The sequence below is a fragment of the Lasiosphaeria miniovina genome (genome assembly GCF_030549165.1).
Source record: "Lasiosphaeria miniovina strain SMH2392-1A chromosome Unknown B0T26scaffold_7, whole genome shotgun sequence".
Classification (NCBI taxonomy): domain Eukaryota; kingdom Fungi; phylum Ascomycota; class Sordariomycetes; order Sordariales; family Lasiosphaeriaceae; genus Lasiosphaeria; species Lasiosphaeria miniovina.
Window position 1 is genome coordinate 138402 of NW_026848226.1, and position 25253 is coordinate 163654.

General features: G+C 54.2%; 8 protein-coding genes across 8 annotated transcripts; 5 read left to right on the forward strand and 3 right to left on the reverse strand.

Annotated features, from left to right (window-relative positions):
* Nucleotides 1–434: 434 nt before the first annotated feature.
* B0T26DRAFT_656140 (uncharacterized protein) lies at nt 435–1096 on the reverse strand (the record flags this gene model as incomplete). Its single annotated transcript, XM_060438688.1, has 2 exons — nt 435–647; nt 722–1096. 2 exons carry the CDS (start codon nt 1094–1096, stop codon nt 435–437), a joined length of 588 nt encoding a protein of 195 aa, XP_060290985.1.
* Nucleotides 1097–4235: 3139 nt separating this feature from the next.
* On the forward strand, nt 4236–9284 carry B0T26DRAFT_836713 (uncharacterized protein). Its single transcript, XM_060447519.1, has 10 exons — nt 4236–5908; nt 5984–5992; nt 6044–6230; nt 6275–6318; nt 6375–7346; nt 7394–7444; nt 7499–7981; nt 8036–8167; nt 8233–8332; nt 8383–9284. The coding sequence occupies exons 1-10, from the start codon at nt 4715–4717 to the stop codon at nt 8979–8981; spliced, it is 3771 nt and encodes a 1256-aa protein (XP_060290986.1). The 5' UTR covers nt 4236–4714; the 3' UTR covers nt 8982–9284.
* Nucleotides 9285–9308: 24 nt separating this feature from the next.
* Nucleotides 9309–9810, forward strand: B0T26DRAFT_724839 (uncharacterized protein). The gene has a single exon (XM_060442716.1). The coding sequence runs from the start codon at nt 9537–9539 to the stop codon at nt 9729–9731; it is 195 nt and encodes a 64-aa protein (XP_060290987.1). The 5' UTR covers nt 9309–9536; the 3' UTR covers nt 9732–9810.
* Nucleotides 9811–9991: 181 nt separating this feature from the next.
* Nucleotides 9992–11545, forward strand: B0T26DRAFT_805835 (uncharacterized protein; the record flags this gene model as incomplete). The annotated part of the gene is made up of 2 exons (XM_060447167.1): nt 9992–10624; nt 10862–11545. 2 exons carry the CDS (start codon nt 9992–9994, stop codon nt 11216–11218), a joined length of 990 nt encoding a protein of 329 aa, XP_060290988.1. The 3' UTR covers nt 11219–11545.
* A 600-nt stretch (nt 11546–12145) lies between these two features.
* B0T26DRAFT_788039 (heterokaryon incompatibility protein-domain-containing protein) lies at nt 12146–14986 on the reverse strand (the record flags this gene model as incomplete). The annotated part of the gene is made up of 3 exons (XM_060446811.1): nt 12146–12383; nt 12636–12956; nt 13137–14986. The coding sequence occupies 3 exons, from the start codon at nt 14984–14986 to the stop codon at nt 12146–12148; spliced, it is 2409 nt and encodes an 802-aa protein (XP_060290989.1).
* A 1185-nt stretch (nt 14987–16171) lies between these two features.
* Nucleotides 16172–17604, forward strand: B0T26DRAFT_788046 (Clr5 domain-containing protein; the record flags this gene model as incomplete). The annotated part of the gene is made up of 3 exons (XM_060446812.1): nt 16172–16278; nt 16341–16788; nt 16852–17604. 3 exons carry the CDS (start codon nt 16172–16174, stop codon nt 17602–17604), a joined length of 1308 nt encoding a protein of 435 aa, XP_060290990.1.
* A 514-nt stretch (nt 17605–18118) lies between these two features.
* B0T26DRAFT_755469 (uncharacterized protein) lies at nt 18119–18657 on the reverse strand (the record flags this gene model as incomplete). Its single annotated transcript, XM_060445961.1, has 2 exons — nt 18119–18228; nt 18294–18657. 2 exons carry the CDS (start codon nt 18655–18657, stop codon nt 18119–18121), a joined length of 474 nt encoding a protein of 157 aa, XP_060290991.1.
* Nucleotides 18658–21160: 2503 nt separating this feature from the next.
* B0T26DRAFT_755470 (uncharacterized protein) lies at nt 21161–21990 on the forward strand (the record flags this gene model as incomplete). Its single annotated transcript, XM_060445962.1, has 3 exons — nt 21161–21296; nt 21352–21508; nt 21777–21990. The coding sequence occupies 3 exons, from the start codon at nt 21161–21163 to the stop codon at nt 21988–21990; spliced, it is 507 nt and encodes a 168-aa protein (XP_060290992.1).
* Nucleotides 21991–25253: the final 3263 nt, after the last annotated feature.

Below are 25253 nucleotides of genomic sequence, written 5' to 3' on the forward strand. Positions count from 1 at the left end.
AAGGGAACAGCGCAAGTCAACAGGGCGGTTTAGGATACGTGTATATACTTTAGCGGGACGGTCGTGAATCTCAACGATGGATATTCTTGTATTGCATTACTTTGCTTACACCGTCTCTGAGTCTGAGTTTATCCGTGGTGCGACCTAGCTAATCACCCGGAGCGTTACGTGTTACACCAATTCTATCAGTGCTAGAGAAGAGCAGAGCTCTACGTTTGTGGAAAAGAGTGATTCAGCAGTCTAGGCACCTAAGCAGCGCAAAGAGTGTTCCAAGATCCCAACCCTCCAAAAGTCTCATCTATCCAATTCCACCATTCCCAGTCCAATCAGCAAGAGTGTTCAGGCCTACAGTCCCCCAGAATGTCCCTCGGCTTCGAGCGAGTAGCTCCAACTCAGCCCCATTCTCCATCCTGTCTAGGGCGAAGAAAGTGTCATCAGTTCACCCAGCCGCGGAAGCGGTTGGCGATGTCGCTGACATAGGACGGAGTCGCACCCTGGCCATCGCTGAGGTTGTCAGGGTTCACGGAGCCCGAGTTGTACTCTCGCAGGGCCGGGTAGATGGACTCGCCGCTCCACTTGTTGCCCCAGGTCTTCAGGTTCTCCTTGTAGTGCTTCGTGCCGCCCTTGATCATTCTCGTGATTTGGGCCTGTTCATATATGGTTAGACCTATTGAAGGTGGGAGTGTGTAGGGTAGAGACGAAGGCAAGAAGAGAGAGTTACCTGAGTCAGTCCTTTCTTGCCCGGGAAGCCATCGCAGCCAGTGCACTGCATCAGCCCGGCGGTCGGGACGCCGTCGGGGCTGATGGTGGTCTGGACGCCCACATAGCCGTGGCTCTCCTGCATGATGATGCCGAGGATGACGCGCTCGTCGACGCCGAGCTTAGCCGCGTCGATGATGGCCACCTTGATCTTGGTGATGTCGGCCGAGGTGCTGCCCGACGCGCTCATCGAACCCCGGTTGCACTCGAACAGGTCATCGAACGTGAGCCACGTGTCAATGTCTGGGAATTTCCTCCAGTTCCCGGAGTACGACTTCTTGCCCGTGTTGCACGCCGCGCTCTTGGTCAGCTCACCGCGAGTCTCGAGACCGACCATGGGCGAGGCCAGGACCAGGGGGAGAGCCGCGAGGAGTGCAGTGAGGAGGGGAGTCATGGAAACCATTGTTGCAGTGTTGGGGTGGTGGTGTTTGTGGTGTAGAGCAGGTTGAGGCTGGCTGAGTTGCTTGGATCTGACTGAGTGCTGGTGATGATGATGGGGATATCACAACCTCCAACGGCGCTGTCCATTGCTCTTTTTATGTTTCTATTGACCTTCACACGGTAGACTCTGTCAGTCTGACTCTCTCCTCGTACGACATTGCCAGACACACTCAGCGAATGAGATGCGTTCGCAAGGCGTATTTCGAATCGACACGGCTTACCTGCTCTTGAGAGAGGAGACGTTGCATGGGCAGACGTGTTCGTGATAATGTAAGCTGAGATTATCGTGCAGCGGTTGAACTAAAGTATGAGGTCCTCGTCGACGGCCTCCATTACTGGAAGCTGTAAAGACTTCGCGTCTGTGGCAATATCGGTTTAATCTTTCTGTGGATTGGTCAGAGGATGAGTAACGACCGTCAAGCATAAGCTTACCAGGCAATTTGGTGTATTGGGGCAATGATCCGGATCCGGGGAAGTCTCCTTGTGGAATGTGCAGGTGGCTGGACCAGCACCTAGTACTGAGCCGGGTTTTCTCGTGAAGATTTTAATTTTCACCTTCAATTCTTTTTGCATTTGCGCGTACTTGACGATATCAGGAGATCTGTAGAACCCTTTCAATCTTTAACTGGCGTAGTGCAGATGATTGGTAGCGTAGGTATAAAGATCTTGGGACAGAGAGCCTCAAATTGTTTAATCTGTAGGTAATTAGTACATTCCAGCCGAACTCGGGACCCGGATAAGATGGATGCTGATGTTGACGATGACACCCTCCCAGTCTTGACGGGACAACACTGGCTGTGTTGCGAAGTGCCCGATATTACAGCCGAAGAGAACAGATGGGCCGTGCTTGCGGTGTGCCTGTCTGACATCGAGGAGAATAGCGATTAGCGGGTAAACGGGTTATCGGTTCTTCCTAGCACCTGCATGCGGCCGTCCCAAGCAGCGACCGAGCCATCTGTCACAGACTGCCTCTGCATCGGCAGACAAAATAGACGATCGATGCCTCTTACTCCAAGCAACGGCAGCAATATGGTCGCAACTCCCGCCACACCGTCCGAGTTATTATTTAAATAGACCAGCAGGCAAATGTAACATCCGTGCTTCGCATTTAAAACCCGGAATGGAACGAGTTACACTATCAGGGCCAACCCAGGTAGTCACGGGACACAGAATGCGGTAGCGAAAGACGCTGAAGATGCAGTCTAATTATAATTACAGCCTCGTCTATATTCGCCCAATGCTGATGCTCGCAATACACGAACCGGGCAATGCTGATGCTACGTAGCAATATATACACGGGGGGCAAGGCTGATTTTGGCAATATATACAGAGGTCACTCTCGCCGACATGTCGCCACGATTAACCAGCTAACGTTAAAAAGAATATAGGGGTCGGCTTGGCGTAAGCTATTGTACAACCAGAATGTAATTAATTGACCCTCGCTTTCTATCTCTCTGGCCGGCAGTCAAATATGGCACCTATTCCGCCCCCATTCCACTATTGTCAATCTGGTAGTAGGTAAGTCCATACAATAATAAAAATAGGGAGAGTTTCTATAGACTCTGGACTGATAAAAGCGATCGTGAGATACTCCGTACAGAGGTCTAGCCGTCTCGCATATGCAGTCAGAATGGTGTATGTTGTTTATGGATTAACGTATGCTGTTGGACAGCTGGAGTAGGCGAGTAGATCAGGAGTAGAAAGACGTTGTTTTATATGGCGTTACGAGGAGGAGCCAAAGCCTGGAGCGGGTATGAATGAGGTAGAGGCTGTGATAGTCGCTCCGCTCGGATCTTTGCGGGCGTAGGGCGGACGAAGTTGAGAGATTTACGTGTGCGTGTGGACAGCGCACGTAGTAATACGTCAGGCATTGACTTAGCATACAGAATTAACACATTACCGTTCCATATATTTGTTTTGCTGTTTTTCTTGGAACACCAACACGGTGGGCAGTGTTGGCGCTGGTGTTGGCCTGGATGTGGGCTAAGCCAGGTGCAAGCCACTTAGTCCCCGGGATTAGGGGCACGAAGCCGGCCTGTTTCACTCGAGAGGCTGGGCAAGAAAATAAGACTAACAGCCCAATCATTAACGCTGAGCTCAAGTCAGCTGGCATGGATTGATCAACCAGCGCCAGCTGTCAGCAAGTCATGCCAGCTGCAGCAAACCGACACGCACTGCAAAGCACCTGACACAGCTCGATGAACCAGATGCTATGAAAGACCACAACACAACAGCAAACCGGCAGTAAGGCGAGGCGAAGCTAGCCTCACAAGGCACTGACACAGGCAGTCACATGTAGCTAGGTAGGTCGGGCAAGAAAAAAGGAAGACCTCTACGGAGTACAATATGCCCATATAGTTTTTCGAACACTAACCACCCCAACGACACTGACAAGATCGAGCTGCAGCTTCTAAGCAACTGTTCGGCGTTCGAAAAATTTGCTCATATGTTGGTACGTATGCGCCCACGCGTGCCTGAGTTCGGCGGTAGTAGAGAATGGCGCGACTCGGCCGCAACTGATGAGCTGAGCCTGCCATGTTGCACAACTCTCCGAGAAGTGAAAGGCAGCCAAAAAGGCATATGCAGAGGGCCAATCAATTCGCTCCGATCTCAATGAACCTGCGCTCTGCAAGCCAAGCGCAAGCCACAGTGCAACACAAACGATGTCGTGCCAGGAGCCTTGTTGAATGGGTTGCACTGTTTGGAAAGGCTGGGCCGTTAGTCAATTCGCCGTCGTACCCAGGTTTGGTTCTGCACTGCTCGTCTCGAGGGCCCGAAAGAGTTGAGGTGTGCCCTGGGCCATGGAACCACTGGTCAGTGACTGACTGGCACTTGCAGCTGGTCATCGGTCGGCGACTCGGAATTTGCTGATTGAGGGGGGGAGGGCCGCGCCTTCCTGCCAAAAGTGCAGCCGTGACAGTGTCAATTCGGAAAGACACTCAGCACACATCGCAGCACGCGGCAATTTCCTGTATTGGCGTCTCGGACCGCCCTCCCTTTCCCCGCTCTGCGCTCGTTTCTTGTGCCTGGAAGCAGACACGAACCAATTGCGCCGACTCTAGTTCAATCGGCAGCCTCGAGGATGAAGGGGGGGCATCCATGACCCTTCCCGCCACCAATGGACCGAGCCGACGGCGTCAATCTTCTCTGGGAACTGGGACGGCGCAGAGCCTCATGCTGAGGTCTGTGCCACACACCCAATTTACCATCGGTGCACAATTGGGATTGATTCGACTATGGCCGCTAGCACTATGTAGCCGAGTCAATTCTCGGCTGCGCCGCTCCGGGGCTGATTTGCCCTAGGATCCTGCAGATTGATCGCGAACCTGGGCCATTTCATTCGCTGCCGCGCCCGCCAGGCTGGACGCAACCCTCCCAAATCGGAACAGAGCTGCTCCATGTTTGCCCCCTCTTACTCGCCTGTGGTCGCGCTGGAGCATAAAGAGTCGAGCTGCCAGAGCCTGGTGGTTTCCAGGTAAACCAGGCTCCTAGGTCCCTAGAATGACGCGCCAACATGTCGCTCCGTCCAAATCAGCCGACACGGCCGTCCCTGAACCAAGGTCACCGATCGAATACCTGGGTCGTGACACCTGCAAAGCCACTGACCCATGTTGATCAAGACCTCGCCCCTCCGGCCTGTCTTTCGGCCGAGCCGCATGGCCCTGAGGCCGTTCGAGACCCCCTCCAGCACTATTTTGGATGCATTGAAATTTCCGAGCGCCGTAACTTTCTCGACTTGGAGATTACAGCCGAAGACGGTTCAAAGATCAAGAATCCAATATGGGAGTACGAAGCGGAGCTAGAGCGCCAGAAGCTCAAGGCGCAGGTCAAGACTCCGAACGAAAGCGGTCAGCGTGAAGAAAAAGAGGCGGCCAGGATTGCACAAGAACAAGAGGTGGCAATTCGCGTGGACAAGAAGATTGGGAGTATAGCAGTCGCTATCGATGCCCAATACAAGAGGACGTTGATACTGCGAGAGGCTCTCCGCAACGCACCCGACCCAGGAGCTTCGGCGCCCAGTAACGCCTCCCAGGCCACCACGGCCCCTCCGCCCGAGGTGAAATGTGGCCATCTGGTTCTCCGCGTCGAGGAAAGCTCCAAGGCCTGGAGGGAGTCAAAAGAGTACGAAGATGGGATTCTAAAGGTCCAGGCTTGGAAGGAGAGAGAAGAGTACAGAGGTTGGATGGGAAAGTTTGGGCCATTCCGCAGTGCCTGCAAGAAGAGAGTCGTTGATCGAAACATGCCAGACTCGGCAATGGACCCGAACCGTGAAAAGATCAGAGAAGTGGTCAAGAAACACCGGAATGTCCAGAAACTTGACTCGGAAGTCGGCGACTACGATCTTTTGAGAGATGTCAACGCATATCTGATACAATACACGGGTACGAAAGGCGACAAATCAGTCAATTCTGTTGCATCCACCTTAACTGCCACTAGGGACGTCCCCCCAACAACAGATTCTTTCTCGCTGCCTATGGATAGCTCGGCATCTGCCCGGCAGAGCATGCAAGACGACCATTTCAAGCCCACCGACGAGGAGCTAACAGACATTCGATTCAAGGGCAGGTTTCCCGACCAGCGGTTGTCTATGAGTCTACTCCTCGACGACACACCGGAGCCGGGCAGTAATATCCTCTGGAAAGGGCTCTACACAGAGAAGGATCCGAAGCGCATACGATATTTCCACATTCCGTCTAACAATATGGAGGTAAGAGCTTAGCCGTCTGCCAACATGCCAAATTCCATTCCAGTCAATGTATAGCTGACTTGTCTTGTCTATCAGTGGATAGAGGTAACGAAGAGCTCCAGGTTTCTTGCACTGGACTAAGCTCACGTGTTTCAGCAAGTAATTGCCGGGTACTACGGCGAGAAACGCCCAGACCTCGGGAGCAGCCATCGGGAGCCGCTAGTGAAGACCCAAACTCGAATGCTTCTCAGGCCCCAGTTTTGGCGTGGCCAGCAGAACGGCACACGCAGCGGCGTCGTTCACGCAAGGCATATGCGACCCCTCTGCGAGCGAATATCTTCAGGCAAGTCCACTAGTTTAAAAGTGGTGCTTTACTAACTCGAACAGAGATCAATGAAATCGAAGACAACCCAAAAAACATCGTTCTTTTTGTACGTCAGCCTCGACTTCGGGAAACGAAAAAATTGTTACTAACTACGCTCACTAGATGCCGTATCTGCACTGGGAGACGGACAGAATGAGAAGCTCAGTAGCGAGAATGATTGACTTTGAGTCACAGAAACAGCGTGTGAAGACAGAATCATACAACTTGGAGAAGAGAAAGGAGCGCAAGAAGATCCGGGAACATCTGGTGTCTGGCGCAAGAAAAACAACACACGGAAACGAGCATCCAAACCAGCAGATTATCGACAGGCTCAGTCGTAGCGAAGCACCAGCAAAGAAGGATGACATCCGGATCGAGAGATCAATGTCCCAACTCTTCAAAGATGTTGCTATACACATTGACACTGACCGCCACGGCCGACTGAAACTCAAGAACATGAATCGCCTGGGCCAGTATCTTCTTGACGCTGCACGGCTTTACGAGGGCATGTCGACCTGGCGAGACCAGAATATGCTGGAGAAGTATCTGTACCACGAGCCCCCCCTTCACCCTCGACGGACATTGGACCAATCATACTACTGGACCTTGAAGACAACGAAGGTTCGTGACCGGGATCAGGTCGTTTACCGCGGAACCAACATGGATCTTGAGTTCCGCCACAAGCTACACAAAAAAGAGCCAGAGAAGAAGGAAACAATCTTATCTAAATGGATGCGGGCTAGACCCGCCACACTAAGCCCCGACAGCCCAAAGTCGGAGAATGAGTACCAATGGACGGACCACTGGAGCCGAACAGACGAGCACGGGTGCGACCATTGTAAGAACGACATCAAAAAGGTTTCACAACTTATTATGGTGGACCAGCTGTGGATGTGGGTCCTTGACGAGCAGACCATTGTCACGTCATTTCCGAGGCGATACGGTTACAACAAACATGACCTTTCTGGAATCCACAAGTCGATCCGAACCCGGCTGAAGTCTGCCCGCAACAACCAGATACGATCGGTCTACGACCTTGCCCTCATAATCCTAGACGAGTGCTCCAATACTTTCTTTGATCGAACCAAGACCGAGGTAGGCCGACTCCCGAGTTGTGCGGTTCGACTACTAATACGGCGCAGGACAGTCAACCTCAGGTCATGGATATTTTCTCCGAGGCGATTGGCAATGTGGTTAGTACCGCTGCAAACAACCCACGCTGTAGCGGATGCCTAACCGAGACGCAGACAAACCAACACACCATTTCATTCCAGCACGTATGGCATTGGACGCAGAAGGCGTCGCACGTGTATCGGTCCAAGTCCAAGTTTGTTGACTCATCCCAACTCCATGTCCCCTTGCTCGATATCCACCCCGAAGGTAAGCTGCAGCGCGAAGTCAAGGACATTATCGACGAGCTTGATATCATGATCCACATCCACCGGAAGCAGAGGGAGGTGATCAGGAGATTCTGCAAGCATGTCGAACATATCTTGGACCCCGAGGGCCAGTGGAAAGATGGGCCATGGGATCAGCGACATAATGAACACATGGATTTGCACCGACCAAATCGTTTGCATAACGATCCTGGCAGGGAGCGCGACAGGGCCACGAAAAAGGACCAGCTGTCCTGGTTCCGCATGCAGTCTCAAGAGCTGCTTTCCGAGGTGGACGACCGGGTTGACGAGCTCGAGGGGCTGAGGAAAGGGGCCGAGAGCACGGCCACAAGTGTAAGTCGGATTGCCCGCGCCAGATTCCCAGACCAAATGCTGACACTTCCCAAGGTCAACGATCTTCTGTCGTTGAAGCAACAGCAAGCTAGCGTCGTGCAGGCCTGGGAGTCGGTCAACCAAGCCGAAGAGGCAGTCCGCCAAGGACGGTCAATCATGATGTTCACCACTATCACTATCGTTTTCGTGAGTCGCTTCCAGCAGCCTGCATGGACACACTCTGGTCATTTCAGATATTAACGCACGAGTAGCTGCCTCTTTCCTTTATGACGAGCTTCTTTGGCATGAACAATATCGAGTTTGGAAGCAGTGGCACGTACTGGACCATCGCCGAGCAGATAAAGCTTATGCGTAAGTCTCCAGGTATCCTCTTTATAGCGGTTGTATAGTAACACACTCAGTCCCCATATCCTTTGGAATTGTCCTTATTTCTATCATCGTCACATTCAGCAACCTGTTGCGGGCCAGTGTATGGTCCGTGTACACCTACGTCGTTACCTGGCTCATGGTCAAACTCGGCCTCTACAGGGTCTGGCTTACGTTCAGCGATGAGTGGCACGCGCAACGACTCATGCAAAAAACTGAAGAGGAGGTGCGGAAGATGAAGGACGAGATCCGCAAAGCCAAGAAGATCAGAAGGTCAGAACGGCCCTTTTGCAAAAAGGACAAGGACAACGAGAACAAGGAGGGAGAGGGCACCGAGAACGAGGCAAAGAACGAGCACCGCAGTAGTCGTCCGAGTTTCTTTTCAATCGAGTTGAACAATATTGAAGATGGCCATCCAAACCCGGGTACACAACGCAAACGCACCGCTGACACTGTCGCGAATGGGAACGGTACGGGGAATCACGCAGACACTTCATCCCGAGACCATTTCGCACCGCCAAACGGCCAGAGACCACCCAGTGCAAGCTCGTCGCAGCCCGTCGAGGAGCGAGTGTCAAGGGTCGATGTTCCGAGTGCGCCGGCAGTCCAGATGCAGCCAGAGCATATGGTATGACTAATGTAACATTACTTTTCTTTCTTTTCCTGTTGTTGCGACACTGTTAGGCTATGTTTGTCTCGGGAGTTTCAGAGAGCAGATGAGGACAAGATTCGTGTTCAGTGTCATGTTTGTTTGTGAGTCAGGCGGCGTTTTGACAGCTCTGGCAGGAGGTTTCTGGTGGGGTTCTATCGTCTCATCAAAGACGTTGTTCACACAATAGCTTTTCTATTTTACGGAGAACGGCCCTAGGCCCCTTTGGATTATGATTGTGGGAGCCGAAGCTTCGCGCGGATTTTATTAGCTCAATATTTGACGGCCAACTTCCATGCCGCTGTCTTTCCTGTTTCCCACACCAAATTTGACGCGCCACATTCTATCAACGCGCCCTGAGCGAGGCGAACGACGCGCATCCTTTTTCGGCAATCTCTCATCTCTCAAGCAAAACCGCGCTGTAGTTCCACGCAGGGAAAATGGCGCAAAATTCACTCTGCCGTTTCACGGCGCCGTATCGCGTATCCTCCGGGCCCATGCGAGTCAGCACTGTCAACGAGCACCGCATCTCCTGGAAGAATGACCACGATACGGGCATACTGGAAGCGACATGGCCGCGAGAGGTCGACATGGAGGCTGCGCGCAAGCTGGCCGTTGCTCATCTCCCAGCAGACACCTACAGCGATGCCACCATCGAGCCCTTCGCAAAGGGCGGTTTCCACGTCCTCTTTCTCATGTCGTCCGCCACAGACTCGGCAGCCCCAAAATACCTGATGCGCATACCCCTCCCGGTCGACCCCTTCTTCAAGACGGAGAGCGAGGTGGCGACTGTCAGAAAGAAGGCCATTTCGGTGACCATCGACGGCCGCCTCGGTGACCATCGACGGCCACCTCGGCGAGCATTACGGCCACCTCGGTGACACTAAACAACAAGTATAAGAATAAGGTGTCTGGCATGCCACAAAAGACAGATCAATCAATCTACATCGTTTTCTCCCCATATCACATGCAGTGCAGTACGTCTGACAGCGACCATGGAATATGTTCGGAAGCATACAGCAATTCCAGTGCCCCAGGTGGTGGCATACGCATCCAGCGCCTCCAACGAGCTGGGTTACGAATGGATTCTCATGGAAAAAATGCCTGGCGTCTCGGGTTCGGAGTTCTGGGATGAGACTATGCCATTTGACGCTAAGAAGCGTCTTGCCATCGACATTGCAGGCTACATGAAGACCCTGTTGCAGCTTCGCTTCCTGCTGCTGGGTAACCCGTACTTTTCCGACATCTGGCTCCAGGTTAACTACACGCCCGTGACGTGGCAGGAGCACGACCCAGACTGCAAGCTGTCTGACCCCGACGACAATCTCGGCCTTGACCCCGCCTTCGTCGCCGGTCGCATGGTGTCGCCCAGCTTCTACAGCGGCAAGCGTTTTTTCTTGCAAGCGCATCGCGGTTCCTACGGCACAGCACGCGACCCCATCGTCGCCAAGATCGACCTACTCGGCCAGCGAATTCACCGCCTCACACCCAAGCCCGGCACCGAGTACTATTGCAACACCGATGAGAGCCTGGCTGAGGGTGGACCCGAGGCGCTCGAGGCTTTCGACGAGCTGCGCCAGGTTGCGCCGCGCATCTTTAGCGACGCCGAAGGCCCCGAAGATGCCAAGGTGCTGTAGCACAGCGACTTGTCGGCGAACAACGTGCTCGTCCACCCAGACACCTTCGCGCTCACCGGCGTCATCGACTGGGAGTCGGCAGGCATCTGTTATGCGTGGGATATGGATCAGGCTATGCCGTACTTTCTGAAGGGCATCGAGCTCTTCTAGGAGCCGCCGCCGCGCGGAAGCCTGACCGAGGAGGATGAGGAGAATCTTACCGAGGCCCGCCAGGACTAGGACCAACAGGTGCTGCGCGGCATCTACGCCAAGGCACTAGGGGACGCCCTATTCGACAACTCGCTACATTCCAAGGATGAGGTGAATCTCAAGAAGAAAGTGCGTCATTTGGTGGAGATATTTGAAGATCGGTGGGAGAGCGTGACCTCCTGGCTGAATAACGAGATCGACAGAGAGAAGTATGGCCTGAGTGCTGCCGAGGATAGTGGGGAGGAGAGTGACGAGGAGGCTATCGAGGGAAGCGAAGACGATGACATGAACGAAGGTGGCGAAACCAGCCAAGAGCCTCAGGGTGTGGTCATGAGGGTTATCCTCCGTTTGAAGAGAATGGCGTTAGGGCGTCTGAGTGTGCTGGGATTGTATTAAGGCAATCAGACCACCACCCGTTTACACAAACAGGTCTCATGAGTCAAAACACCACGACATTGGCTTCTATAGTCACTGAAGGGCAGACGTCTGGAGGTTTAAAGGGACCCTGAGTTGGGCTTCTCCAACCCCACCCCAACCCAGCCATCCACAGCAACTTCTTCTCACCAAGGCACATAGCTGGTTAACCACATCGCAATACAAGACAACATAGCACACCCGCTCATCTCAGACAATTTGCTTACATGAGTATCAATGCCTAAGCGCACTTTCCTAGCCTTCCTCGAAACCATCCCGGCCGAAAAGCTGGAGGGCTTCCCGCCATGCAACGGTATGGCTACTATTTATAAGCAGCCAGCCAAGCAGGGAGGGAACTATCGCTTAGAGAAGCAATGTGTAAGCTTACCCAGACCCAGATGAGGAAGCATGTGTATGACTAACCGCACCTTTCTTGATAGTTCACGGCGGATGGGTACCACAACCTGCAGATCCAGGCCAACCGAAAGGCCAAGCTTGCCAGGGTGAGGTCGTTTGAGGCTCCGAACGCGGTGGCCACCGTACTGCTACTCGAGGGCGCCGAACCGGCCGTATCTGCAGAGGAGGTCCGGAATGCCTTCCTTGCCTCGTGGAACGACGAGGGTAAGGCTGTCCATCTCGGCACAAAGCCGGCCGGCCGCCTCGGCTCGGAGCTGGAGCTGGAGCTGGAGCAAGGTCCGAAGCCCGACAAGCGGGGCTGGCGAGGTAGCGTAGCTAGCCTGAGGCGCTGAAAGCTTAATTATGTCACGGTCGGTGATCGAACTCAGGGAGGGAATTGACTGATTCTCGGTCGTCCTTAATCCCGAAACAGCAATCACTTTCTATGGCCTTGCCACGCAAGCAATCATTCCCTATGTCGTGGCACGCAAACAAGTCAGTCGCAGCAGCTATCTAGCCGAGGATGATCTCCCTCCACTCCGCCCTGGACCGATCAAACGCGGCCTTGAACACCTTCCCCAGGCCAACACGGCGGCAGAAACCTTCAAACGGTGACCCCTCGACGAGCAGCACATAGAACAGGTCCCACTCCGACTCTTCCCGCTCGCTCGGAATGTAGTAGCCCCAGTGCGGGAACTCGGCCGCCGTGAACGACTTTGCGTCGGATATGGCAACAAAGTCAAACTCGGTTCTCTGCTCCCCGCCACCCCGTGCCCCCGCATGCCCGTGAGTGTGGTTATGCCCATTCCCTGCGTTGTTCTCGTGATTAGCTGTTCCCTCTGACGGGGAATCTCCAACCAGCGTCACTTGACTTTGGTCTGTATTTCTCCTTGGCACTGCCCCCACTCCATCCACCTCTGCCTCCTTCTTCATCCTGTGGCACTTGCACTCGCAGTCGGCCTCTTTGTCCTTCTCGACCGGCGGCTCCTCCTCCTCGTCGTACCTCCTGGGGTTGAAATCTTCGAGGGGCTTTTTCTGCCTCGCGAACCACTCCGGGTCCAGCAGGATCGACCCGCACTTGTCGCCGCGCCGATCTATGATGTCGAACCGTGCAAGACCCTCCTCGACCTCCTCGTGATCGGAGACGCAGTGGCCCGACGGAGCGACGTCGGCGGGCACGACGCGGAACGAGGCCCGCCACGAAAAGAACTGCAGGAAGATCTGGTCGGGAAACTCCTGCACTGTGCCCCGCGCCCGGAAGGTCCCGTCGACGGGCACATTGTACGGGTCCTCGGGCAGCGTCAGCGAAAACTCGGCGTCGGCGCTCACTCTGCGCACCGCGGCCCGCCCCGGCGAATCGCGATGGCGGCCGTATGCGTCGTACTGAGGGTCTGCTACAGGGCTGCCCATGATATCGTCCGAGTGCACGCCTAGGTTTTGATTGTTATGCACCATGTCCAAGTCGTCCGAGTCGTCCGACTTCCCGATAAGGGCGTCCAAAGACAAGGAGGACCGAGTTGAGCGATCTGATCCGTCCCACTTCGGCACGCGGCGCGAGAATTTTTCCCTCGTCAGGGGCTGTCTGCTGACTCCGTCGTATTTCCTTCCCGTTCTCGGACGAGGCGTTGTGAATTTATTCTCTCTTCTCCGCATGTCGTGTGTCATGTCGACTGGGTTGACTCTGTCATGTCTAGTCCTTGATTCTAAATGAGCAAATGTATTCGCCCTCTCCCGACTGATTTCAGTGCGCACCGACCTGCCCCGTCTGTCCAATTCGCTGCCCGACGACTGCTGATTCTCAATAGACGGGGCGATCGAGCCCGTTTCCACCTCCATGGCGCGGCCATAGCCTCTCCATCTTGGCTGCTGCGTGTCGTCTTCGTCGGAAGGCTGCTTCCGGCGCGACTGGCGCTGACCCCAGACCCTCTTCAGCGTGCCCTGGCCGTCCCGGATACGCCAGTCGATCCAGGTATGGTCCAGGAGCCACTCGTGGACGTCCTCGAGACACCCGCCGACCATCTCGGGCCGGTACGCCATCCCATTGCTCGCCCAGCCGGACCAGGACCAGCTCGGAAACTTCATCTCCTTGTACTTGGGCTCCTTGGTGTGCACGGGCTTGACCAGCCTGGAGGACCGGCCGACGGGCTGCCACAGCAGCGCAAAGTCGAAGTGAGAAGTCGGGAGGCCGAAGAGGAACGGGCACTTCATGGTGTACTCCATCAGCTCGGACATGCCGCTGAAAGCCGCGAGGATGTCGAACGGCTCGGAAAAGTTCCGCTGCGTGTAGAGCTTGACGCAGTGGACGTAGAACCACAGGCTGCGGCGCTTCAGCTGTGACAGCATCTGCAGCGGCGACCGTACCATGTCCAGCGACCAGCCGCGGCCCCTGCGGTCGGCAAACACATCCTCGCACATGCCCGTGGACCGGCACTGGAAGTAGATGCGGCCGCCGGTAAAGATGAGGCAGCGCCGCGACAACAGTCGCTCTTGGAACGTCCACGCCCGCGTGTTCCACTTGGACGCCTCGATACTGGCCTCTGGCGGCTCGTGCAGGAACAGGCGCACCCCGAGCGCGCACGTCTCCGTGTGCTGGGTGCGCTTGAGCCTGTTGTCCAGCGCCCGCAGGCCGTCCCGTGCGTCCTCGCCGTCGGCCGCGCAGAGCGTGATGGTCGCGTTTCCGTATATCAAGTGCATGGCCCGGGCGTTGAGATTCCACGAGTGCGTGCTGTCCTGGACAATGCACAGGGCGTCGATCCAGATGTATTTGATTCCCAGCGAGTGGACTAGCTGGATGCTCTGCTGCAGGGCAAGGGGGAGCTGCGCCATGACGGATGCCAGGCCGCCCGACTTGCGCCTCTTTTGCACGTTTCGCATGTTGGTTTTGTAGTGGCGGTTAGCGCTTTTGCCCCAGACGTAGCTTACGGCCGCGTAAGGGAGGAAGCGGATGTTGCCTTTCTTGTCTGTCTCCTGCGGCAGGGGAACTAGTCGCTTGTTTTCAATGTCGAAGACGCCAAAGTACGGCTCAGTCAAGATGCGGAGAAAGTCCTGCTCGACCCCGAGGTTCCTTGTGCACAGCTTGCCGTGGTTTGACTCACAGAGCCTCATGAACTCTCGGATGATGTTGCCCTTGTACTCTGTCGGGCCGACGCGCCTTCCCAGGAACTGGGTCTCGTCGTTCAGGAGCTGTCGGTAGCCTACATTCGCCGGATCGTATCTGGCCGGAGCCGCGAGGATCAGGTAGGCCACGTAGTCTTTGATGGCCTTCCGGGCCGCGGGATCGAGATCACCGTGGGCGGGAGCCGTCCAGCACACGCGAAGCCTCCGGCTGCGTTTCTGTGGCTTCGCCGAGTCCATCGAGAGGCGGCCGTCAACCTCCCAAAGAACATGGCACGTCGAATCATCGGGTAGCTCGTGATGGTCTGGAACGGCTAGGGAGACGAGGCTGCACAGCTTGCAGTCGTTGTTCGCCCTGTCCCTGATGCGCTTCCAATTGCCCAATTCGAATCGCCTGTTGCAAAGCTGCAGTAGTTCGACAGTCGGATTTGCGTCGACTGCTGCGTCGTCCGAAATTATAAACGTTGCCGGGGTGAGGTTCAGTTTGGCACACCACTTGCAGGTTGGAACAGCCATGCTGAGAGATGGAGTGTGGTGATGGCAACAAGACACGGTGTAAGGTGGCGATCACGATTTGAATGCGAATGGCCAGTGCTCTCTGCCTTTATGGAGATGAAGGTGACGTGGTTTTATTCTACATGACACGCTGCTAAGAAAAGAAGCAGAAAATACAACAACGCCCAAGTCGGAAGAAAACCTCACGTCTGCTAGATGTAACGTTCCCTATCGCACCGGATCGGAAGTTGCCTTTTCGCATTACAAATGCTCTTTGTTTAGTTTAGCTCTTGCATCTCGGTCTGCGAGATAGGTATGAACTCGATGAAGCGGTGAGCCTCAAACACTGAAGCACTCAGCACGGTTTGTCCAGCCTTGTTGAGTCTCGGAGCAGTCCAAGTCCACGATGTAACCCACACACCCCCGACTTCTACCGCACAGAGTGTCAGTCCAAATTGGGTGCAGAATGAGGAGCAAGACGGCCTGTCCAATTGGTAGTCGTACGCCCAGCGTGGGCGCATCTTTGCTCGATTGGGCACCAGGGAGAGGAAACCAAGGGACGCATGCAGCCGGCTGCAACTCGCTCATCGGCAACTGCGCCATTGGTTCCGTGCTTGATGCAGCTGTTATCGCAACCCGAGGTGAGTGCATCATGCACGGCAAGACTGAGCCACTTAGTCTGCATGCTGCAGTGTAATTCTGTCACCAGCCACGCTGGCACCAGCCCTATTTCGGGCTCTCGGATCCCACGGCCCCTTTGTAAGCTATCGACTTTGATCGTAAGCATCCTCACACTGGCTACACTCCTTGCCACAGACTCCTTGCCACAGACGACACGTCGACCGAGGCCCTCAATCTTGTCTCATTGTGTACGCGAGTTTGCCACAAATCAGCACAATGTCTCCTAGCCCTCATGCAGAGACCCTCCCAATGTGGGAGTGCCACCGAGAGACGATTACCCGCTTGTACCTGGTCGAGGACCGACCGCTCGATGAGGTGCGGAGGATTATGGCCGCCCAATTCGGCTTCAAGGCCACGTGAGTTGCCCTCTTGGGTGTAAACACCGAGATCAAGACTTGACGCTGAGCCTGGCGTGCAGTAAGCGAATGTACACGTTCCGCGTCAAGAAATGGGGCATCAAAAAGAACTACACGGCCGACGAGAAGGATGAGATCGCCCTGCAGATAGCCGACGCCCTGGCCAAGAACCAGGAGCTGTCCGGCCTGGTCTTCAACAACCGACCCATTAAGCATCACCGAATCGTAAGACATGTGAGGTCCAAGGAGCCAGGGGCCACTCCTTGCACCCCCCAGCTGTGGGCCCAGTACCGGGGGCGTAAGGACGCCGCACATCAAGTCCCGGGTCAGCCAACCGATCACATTGGTGCGACGCTGCCTTTCTCCCAGACCAGATCTGCCGAGATCATTCTTCAAGCCACCCACAGTTTCGTCAGCTCGATTGCAGACATCACGTCCTGCAGGCCCAGCTGCAATGCAGCAGCGGGTGATCAGTCCGGCTCAGTCAAATCCGGGCCGTCCAATCCCGCAGTCCGGGGCTTCTGGGCTGACTTGGGCAGCGCTCTGTACCTGCTGCGCGTGGGGGCGTTCAAGCTGGGCTGGGAGAACTTCCACGTGGCGTGGCAAAAGGCGCCTGAGGCCGCCGTCTCCGACCCTGCAACTCTGCTGAGGAGGATCTTGACCATCGCCGTGCCCGCTTACCTGGGCCACCTCCCCGGTTTGTGCGGGCTCATCTTGAAGTTCATGGCCGAGCTGCTCCAGATCAGACTCGGTGCAGCCCACCCGCTCGTTCGAGTCTGCGCCCAGATCCAGCGCGACGGCGAGACCCGCAAGACCCTAGACGCCGCCCTCGGTCTCGTGAGAGACTTGTTTGAAGAACGGCTGGGCCCAGAGCATTCCGAGACGTTCAAGAGCCACCTCGCGCTGGTCGTGTGCCAGCGACGGAACTTGGACCTGGCAGCCGCGGAGAAATCCGCCGTGGGGCTGATCCAGCGGTGTCGAACGTGCCCCGGCCTCCACTCCCAGCTCACAGACGCAGTGCTGATGCACGCCTACATACTCAAGGACCAGCGCCGCTTCGGCGAGGCCATCGCGCTGCACCATCAGATCCTCAGCGAGTTCCACGGTATGGGTCTGGTGCGCGACGGGCAGCGCATCGGCTCCAGGGAGTGCCTCGCCGAGCTGTACCGTTTCCAGGGCCACCTCGCGGTGGAAAGCTGGCACCTTGCCGAGGCGCTGAAGGACGCAGAGAGGGTGTATGGGCAACGCGCCGCAGAGACGCAGCATGTCCGGGACAAGTTGAGACGGTCGCTGAAGGAGCGGGGCCGTCTTGATGAAGAGGCGTGACAAGAGCCAGGAATGGCCCGCCGCCTTGTATCCCACCATGAAAGCCATGTATGACCAAAGAGCGTTAGCAGGGTCGCAGTATTCATCTCCAACGAGTGGTAAGCTGCTGTGCTTCATTGTCTGGCGATGCATCTACAACAGCCCATTGCGGGTTTACGATACTCCAGTCTCGTGTTCCCTGCTAGGCTTGCTATTCACAAATGCTGACGGTTAGCAAACATTGGCAGAACAAGAAACAACAAAGACAACGAGGACGCGCATGCCTAAGGGGGGTAGCTCTTTGCTCCTTTGGTACCGGCAGGGCGCCGCGGCCGCCATGGCGATGGCCTTGATTAGAATTATATTTGTCATTTCAAAGCCGTCGAAACAGCGGGAAGTAGGGGAACTAGATTGCTAATTCCTTGCTAGAAGTGTAAACACCTATATTGAATAGCTAGCAAACTCATCGTGATATGTGTCGTCTTGATCGCCGCCCAAAGGCGCTCTCCTATATCTCGCCTATATTCTTGTCGTATTAGGTCTGTCTGCGCTTAGGAGTTGGGTTGGGGGACGGGAAGCCCTGCTTCCGCTTCTGCAAAGCCGAAGAGGCGCTCGTTTCTGACGCTGAACCCAAGCCTCCAAAATCTTGCCGGCCATTGGGTCAGCAAGCAATACGAGGCAGCGGCTTGAGGTGGAAGTTAATCACATACCTTCTTGGATAGACTGGAGAGGCATAGCGACGGTCGGAGCACGGGCAGCCACATTGGGTCCGGAGGGAAGCCCATTCGCTAGCTCTGTAAAGTTTCTGGGATACCAGTGACCCTGTGCGTCCGTGCCTGTGTTAGTAGGCGGGGGGGCATGCGTCGTCATGGTGCGATCCAAATTCGTGTCTGGCTCAGCTTTGATGGGCCTCAAAGCCTGGGGATTGCGGGGGGGATTCCAATTCGAAGGGCCCTTGGGAATTGGTCTCAGGTTCATGGGAGGAGGCTTGATATGGCGACGATTACGATTTGTGTCGGAGGCTGGAGTCGCAGCGACGGGAGCCGGCGTGCTCGGAGGCGACGTGACAGCCATTGCTGAACACCCAGGGTCAGACCAGTATCAAGAACAAGGGTTAGAGTTACTTACCAGCGTCAATGATAGACTGGATCCTCACTCTCGAGATGCCTGAGAGCATTGCCTCATCGATGGTATCGTAAATGGCGCGGAGTTTCTTGCCATCCCCCTCCATAGATCCGTTTCCGGGCCGAGAGGTGTTGGGCTGGTTGTCTGCTAAGAGTTAACCGTTGCACCATATAGTCTAGTGGGAATGTAGTGAAGGGGAAGGAAAGGGAAAGGAAATCAGGCGATGAGGTCAACCGTCGACTTTCAGGTGAAGGAGGTGTGCGACGGCACTTGTGGAATGTGGACACGGGCGGGATCAGGGGCAAACTTTTATAGCAGTTATTGCGACCTTTCGCCATGATCTTCCAAGTGTGCGGTAGCGAAAGCTACCCGTAAGCTCGGATGTCGACGGTCAGTGAGGTTGATTAGCAACGCGCAGGCCCGCCGTCGATTTCTGGAAGGAGGTTGTGGAGGGGAGGTGTGCGCTGTGCGAGATGCGTTATATCAAAGATGCGTATGGAGAGAAGTGTTACGGCAGGAACGCGTTATATCAGAGACGCGAGAAAGGAGGATCAGGCGACTGCCAGCTGCACACTGCCTAACAACGCCAGTCACACGCGGCGCAAAGGCTCATCGCAAGGCAACCGACAGACTTGGGATGAAAATCGAGTAAAATATAGAGAATGACGAATTCGTTCGGGTAGGGAGAAATAGGGTTGGCTGAATTTTTCGTGCAAAGTTTGAAATTTCGGAAGGGTTGCGGAAAGTTCATGAAAAAAATCAATCGTTTTTTCAGTCCGTGCGTTGAGCCCCACTTTTCCTCCAATCTGGCCAATCTAGTTATTTAGCTCTCAACCAACTCGAGCCGGGCGGGGGTGGGGGGAGGATATTTTGTCATATATAACCCTAACCCGAAACATACGACTTTTCATGAATTTCATGAAAAGTGAGATTTCATGAAAAATTCGTATTTTTTCCGAAATATGCCAACACCGGGTAGAAAGGAGAAAGAAAGCGCCGAAGCCGACGGGATGCAGCGGGCAGGGGAATTTTGGGCATTTCAGCAAGGCATGGCCAATCAGATACGTATAGATACGGAAACGTTGAGACCTGGTCGGGCCTTCCTTTCAGGTCAGGAAGGCGCAACGCAGCCTGGCTACTCTTCCTCCCCACCTTCCCCTCTGAGTGGTGCTCTGGGATTCTAGCCCAGCACCGGTCACCACAGCTTCTTGAACCGAATCTTCATCTAGCGGTCGGGCGGCATCGTAGCCGCGCCGGCATAGCGCTCATCCATCGCTATGAGCCTCCCTGTCCGACTTGGTGCCATCGAGCTTAGTCCACTCGACAAACTCGATGTCGAACCGTGTGCTTATCGCAGCCGTGACGATTATTATTTCTTGCTTGGTAAAGTGCCTGCTAGGACACATTTCGCTTCCGCCGCCTAGTCGCAAATCAGTTAATTAACCATTGTTTGTCAGGATCCACGAACGGACAGCCGACGAAGCATATCTTACCGTACGGATACCAGGCACCCGTCCTGCCAGCCATCGAGGTCGCGTACTCGGGTTTGTAGCTCTTGGGCCACCGACTGCCAGTTCTTCAGCTCCGACGTAGCCATAATCTTCACTGGTTGGTATTTTTCACGGCGACAGTCGCGAAACAGAGCGAATTGGACAGGAAGAAACACTCAAGGCACTAGTCCATTTTAGGGTGCTCCTAGTAGGAGCACCCTAAAATGGACTACTTGGGCTTTCTTAAAATCGTACACAGGGGTCCTGCTCCGGCCATCTGGATGACCACCGCTAGTGGCCAGGTCTATATAGAGGCTTGTATGAACGGGGACTAGCTCCCACCAACGGAATGCCAACGAGTGAGCTGAGTTGGTAAATATTGCGTTTTGATTCGAGAATCTGACAAACTGGAAAACTCCCTTACATTGCTCGCAAAGTCAGAGATAATACAGTCCCTACGGGCTGGAGTTCTCCTACCGGGTGGGTGCACATATTTCTGGCAGCCCAGCACATTCAAACTGCACTTTCCTATAAGGTACGACGGGTGCCTCGCTACGTCACTTAGTTATTAGGAATATTCTCAAGCCATATCTAGTTGCCTTATCTCTTGCCTGCCATATAGATTGGCTGTATTATTCTAGTACTGTCACAGCTTCCTGACCGGCTTGGTTTGTTGCAGGTTTGAGCCGTATTTTGTTACCTTATTGCCCGTCGATTGCCTTCTCTAGCTCTTCCTATTTGTGGAATTGGAAATTTTTACTGGGCCGCGGCCGCTGGTGTTTGGCAGTCACACTCTTTTGAAGTACCGCTTGGGGCCCAGAACCTCGCACATCATCCGTGGGCAGCGGAACATTCAGGCACTATTACGACCCAGACAGGACATCGCATCTGAAGGATTCATCTCGTATTCCAAGCGAAGTTCGTGGGTCGGCGTGAACTTGCTAGAGTTCTTGAAACGGGACATGGGAGAGAGCGCGTGGGGGTCGTTCCAGGGCCCAAGGAGCCTCGAGCTGGACCCCAACATGGTTGGTGCGCTTTGGGATTTCGACATGGTCGCCTTCAGCCTGCTGTACGGCCTGCCCAGGTGGATGATGGCGAGTAAGTGGCGCGTGCGGGAAAAGTTATTTGCCCCTACGACCACCGCGGTACTTAGACGCAGCTCGGAAGAACTTCGACTGGGATGGCCTAGATGCCGAGCCGGACTGGGAAGAGCACTTTGGCGCTCGCACCTCAGGCAAGTTGACCAAGTATTTGAAGGAGGCCGGATTCACAGACCGTTCCATCGCCTGCTACATTTCTATCATTGCTCGGTGCCGTAATGACGTGCCATGCTTGTCTGCTGACTACGACAGGATCAACACGAACACGATCCCGATGAAAGCGTGAATGCTTATGTACCTCATCCGAGACCCGGCCCTCCACCAAGCAGCCCGCAAAGAGGCAGTGCATGCACTCGTCACCGATGCAGCCACCGGGGCCCGGACAATTGACGCCGCCAAGCTCGTCGCCCTCTCGCTTTTCTAGCCCATTTATGTCGAGACTCTCCGGTTGCACTTCTCGATGCCCATCACTCGCGAGACTCCGGTTGCACTTCTCGATGGCTATCACTCGCGAGACCACGGCTTCGGTCGTGCTCGAGGGGCACAAGATTCCAAAGGGCTCCTTCGTGCAGGACTTCACGGGGGCCATCTCCCATCTCGACGAGACTATCTGGGCCAAGGGCGGACACCCTGCGGCGGAGTTCTGGGGCGGGCGCCACTTCCGGAGCTACCCGACACTTCCTATACGATAGCCTCGGCGACCGGGTGAAATTACCTTCGTTTTAGAGACGCCAGAGGATCAACCAGTCCGGAGAGCCCTTCAAGTAGACAGTTTTGTCGCCCAAGCACCGCGGACCGAAGATGCCTGGCTGAAGAGAAGAGAATATCGTGGGCTTTCTGACTCAAGATCATCCATCCAGACCTTACAATTCGTCAACTATACGGTACCGTCCATCCGATCCTCGTCCATAAAACCAGATGGAAGTCCTGGTATACAAGCTCTCTTACAAACTTACCAGTACTAGGGGGGATGCCGTGATTTTCAGCAGAGCTACGGAGTAAGCCGGTTTCTGCATACTCTGCCAGCGCATTCTGCAAATCCAACTAAGTATATCGCTTCATCTTTCATTTCTCAATTGAATGGAGAAAAGAAGATAAGTATTGAAGCAGAATTGGTCGAGTTGCAAGCGATTGAAATAGGTGAGTTGGGTGGCGAGCGGCAAGTCCTTGATGACAAGCCTTGTTCCAAATCCAGGGGTGTTCCATAAGCAGACCACCTGACTTACTGATCGGCAATAAGCGAGATTAAATATTTCAAATATTTCCAATCGAATATTTTTTGCCCACCCTGGATCTAGGTGGACCTCCAATCAGGAAGTACAAGATACTCTGGAATGAGTCTACGCATCGGAAGAAGGCGTCAGAAGACACACCGGAGGACATATCAGAAGACGAGCCGGAACACATATCGGGAGATGCTGTGGAACACGCATCAGCCCTTGTAGGCAAAATGAGAAAAGGTTATAACCTTGAGCCCAAATAAGACTGCATCTCATTCTCGGTGCCGTTCCTGATCGTGTTAATAGGTTTTGAGATATTCAGGTAAGCCACTATCATATGCATGGAAGAGGTTCTTTGCTAACTGTATTGTAGGTTACCTGAAATAAACGAAGACTTTAAAATGAAGATATCTCAGGAAGAAATCGATAAGTCAATTTACACCTTGTAGTCTACCGAGCGCATATTGGGAATCAGGCATCTACCAGTTGAGGGCCAAGATATATCGTCAGGTACGTTCTATATATCTATCATCGACCGAGGGACCAACACTTATCCGTTACCAACAGGCCAGAGAGGCGACAAGAGCGCGGGTTATACGCCACACCAACGGAGAACGCGATTTCTCGCCAGTACTGTCGCTGGCTTCTCGGATTTATCGAATGCTTTACAGAGCCAGGAGCCTGGAAATACGAGAACACATACCAGTAAGAGAAATCCTTGGTTTAAGCGCGATAGATAAGGTCAGTTGAGTTCTCCGCCTAACAGTCACGGACAAGGTCTACTAGTTCCTTCTCTCTCCAGCATCGAGTAGACGACCCGCAAGGTGGTGACGGGAGAAGCGCACAGCCCGCATTAGAGACAACACACGGGCAAGCGATCTCTGGCGTATTCAGCACGCAATTTACAGCAATCAACCATAGTCCGGGCACCCTCAAGAAGCGGCACGGGGACGTTAGGCCCCCCCACCAACCTGGCAAAAAACGACCGAGACGCGCAGATCATCGTGCGGATAATCCTCTACCCGCATCCCAACCTCAGAGTCAGCCAGATGCGCTTTTGCCAACGCTTCAGTCGGGGAGCGCACCCAACGGCGCCACGATTCATGACACCCTCCCTTCCAGCGACACGCGCCATTCGTCGCCGAGCGGACCCGATATCGAGGATCTAGGACCCCATGCACCGCCTATCAATCCCACTCAGCAATCGCCAAGCGGAGCCGGTGCTGAGCCGAGAGTTTCTGACAATCAGCCTCTATTACTACCAGCCTTACGAGTTCAGCCATTGCGGGGTATCCAGGTACGAACATCTAACGACAATGGCGCCAATTTGCTGGCACCCCTAAGCAGTGATAATACCGCCCGAGAGCGAAATATGCAAGAGAGAGGCATACGGTTCGTATCTATTAGCTCCTCGTCAATAGCCGGCATATATCTACACAATAGCGGTGGCATTCGTGATGTACTACCTCCCAACGAAGCGCGCCGCTTGGAGTCCGAAATTTATAATGGTGTAACCGCATCATCGAGTACAAGGCACAACGCCAACCCGTCGCTCTGGGGCGCCGATGACGGGACCGGGGGAGCAAATCTACAGGCTCGACCTACCAATGCCGCCGAATAAGCGACCTCGCTACTAGACAATACCGAGCAAGGAGTGCACGGTGTGAGATGCGTCAACCCTACGTCCTTGAGTCAGACCTCAATCTAATCTGCGCCTGGTTTCGAGGGCGATTTATTGATGGAAATCACTAGGCCCGAAGACGGGAACACCTCGTCGGGTACAAGCTACAACGCACATTCCGTACCAGACCTCTCGGTGCAGCAGGAATACGGATCCCGCGTAGTATTATTCTTAATATTAATGTTTTGACTTGCAACCCATTCCTTTAATACCGGCCCCTTGATTGCTTTATTAGAATATGTTATTAATCGGAGATGTATATAACGTATTTGATGAGCGAGTTAGCCATGATAAGCAAGTTGGCCACCTTAACGAGACCGGGTAGCGTGCGCAGCCAAATGCGATAAGAAATTGATAAGATCACTAACAATTTACTAACATCTTTTTGCTTGTGCCCCACCAAATCTCGTTAAGGTGGCCAACTCGCTTATCATGGCTAACTCGCATATCATGAACGTTACTGATATGTTCATTTTTGACCGCTTTATAGATCTGCCGGTGTAAATCGATAGGATGGTACTCGTATATTTCTCCCGGCGTATTTTTTATTTGCTCCTATATCTCCTGTTTCCGCCCGGCTTCCTTATACAGCTATGTAAGGACGCTTTCCTGTTTTTTCTCAGCGATCGATGTTGGGAATAGCTACCTCAAATCCATGGCTATTTGCGACGTAAGGCTTTGGGGATAGGAAAAGGAAAAAAAGTCACTTGAGAAGGGCCCAAACTGCCATTTAAGCTAGAGACCGGCCTCTCGTATTACTACTTGTGAAAATATTGGGTACCAGGTTAGGTTGGAGCCTCAAATGGTGGGGAAACTCAGCAGACTGAAATTACTAAGCAAATATCTAACTCCAATAAACTACAAAAGCACGGACCAGGTTATTGACGTCATTGATATGAAACATCGCCGGCTTCTAGTGCCCGTTTCTTTTTCTAAGACGACTTATTCAAGGAAGTCATCGCGGGGCCAGAAAGCAGACGACCTCAACTTGCTAACTTCATCATACCTATCAGTACCATTTGGCACGCCGCTGGCTGACTCGTCGGCGGCTGCG

What these genes read in the sequence shown, in the direction of transcription:
- B0T26DRAFT_836713 (XM_060447519.1), top strand. Translation starts at nt 4,715, where the DNA reads ATGTCGCTCCGTCCAAATCAGCCGACACGGCCGTCCCTGAACCAAGGT. An exon ending in TTGATCGAACCAAGACCGAG is followed by an intron (nt 7,347 to 7,393) that starts GTAGGCCGACTC and finishes AATACGGCGCAG; the next exon opens with GACAGTCAACCTCAGGTCAT. An exon ending in CCGAGAGCACGGCCACAAGT is followed by an intron (nt 7,982 to 8,035) that starts GTAAGTCGGATT and finishes ACACTTCCCAAG; the next exon opens with GTCAACGATCTTCTGTCGTT.
- B0T26DRAFT_724839 (XM_060442716.1), top strand. Translation starts at nt 9,537, where the DNA reads ATGACCACGATACGGGCATACTGGAAGCGACATGGCCGCGAGAGGTCG.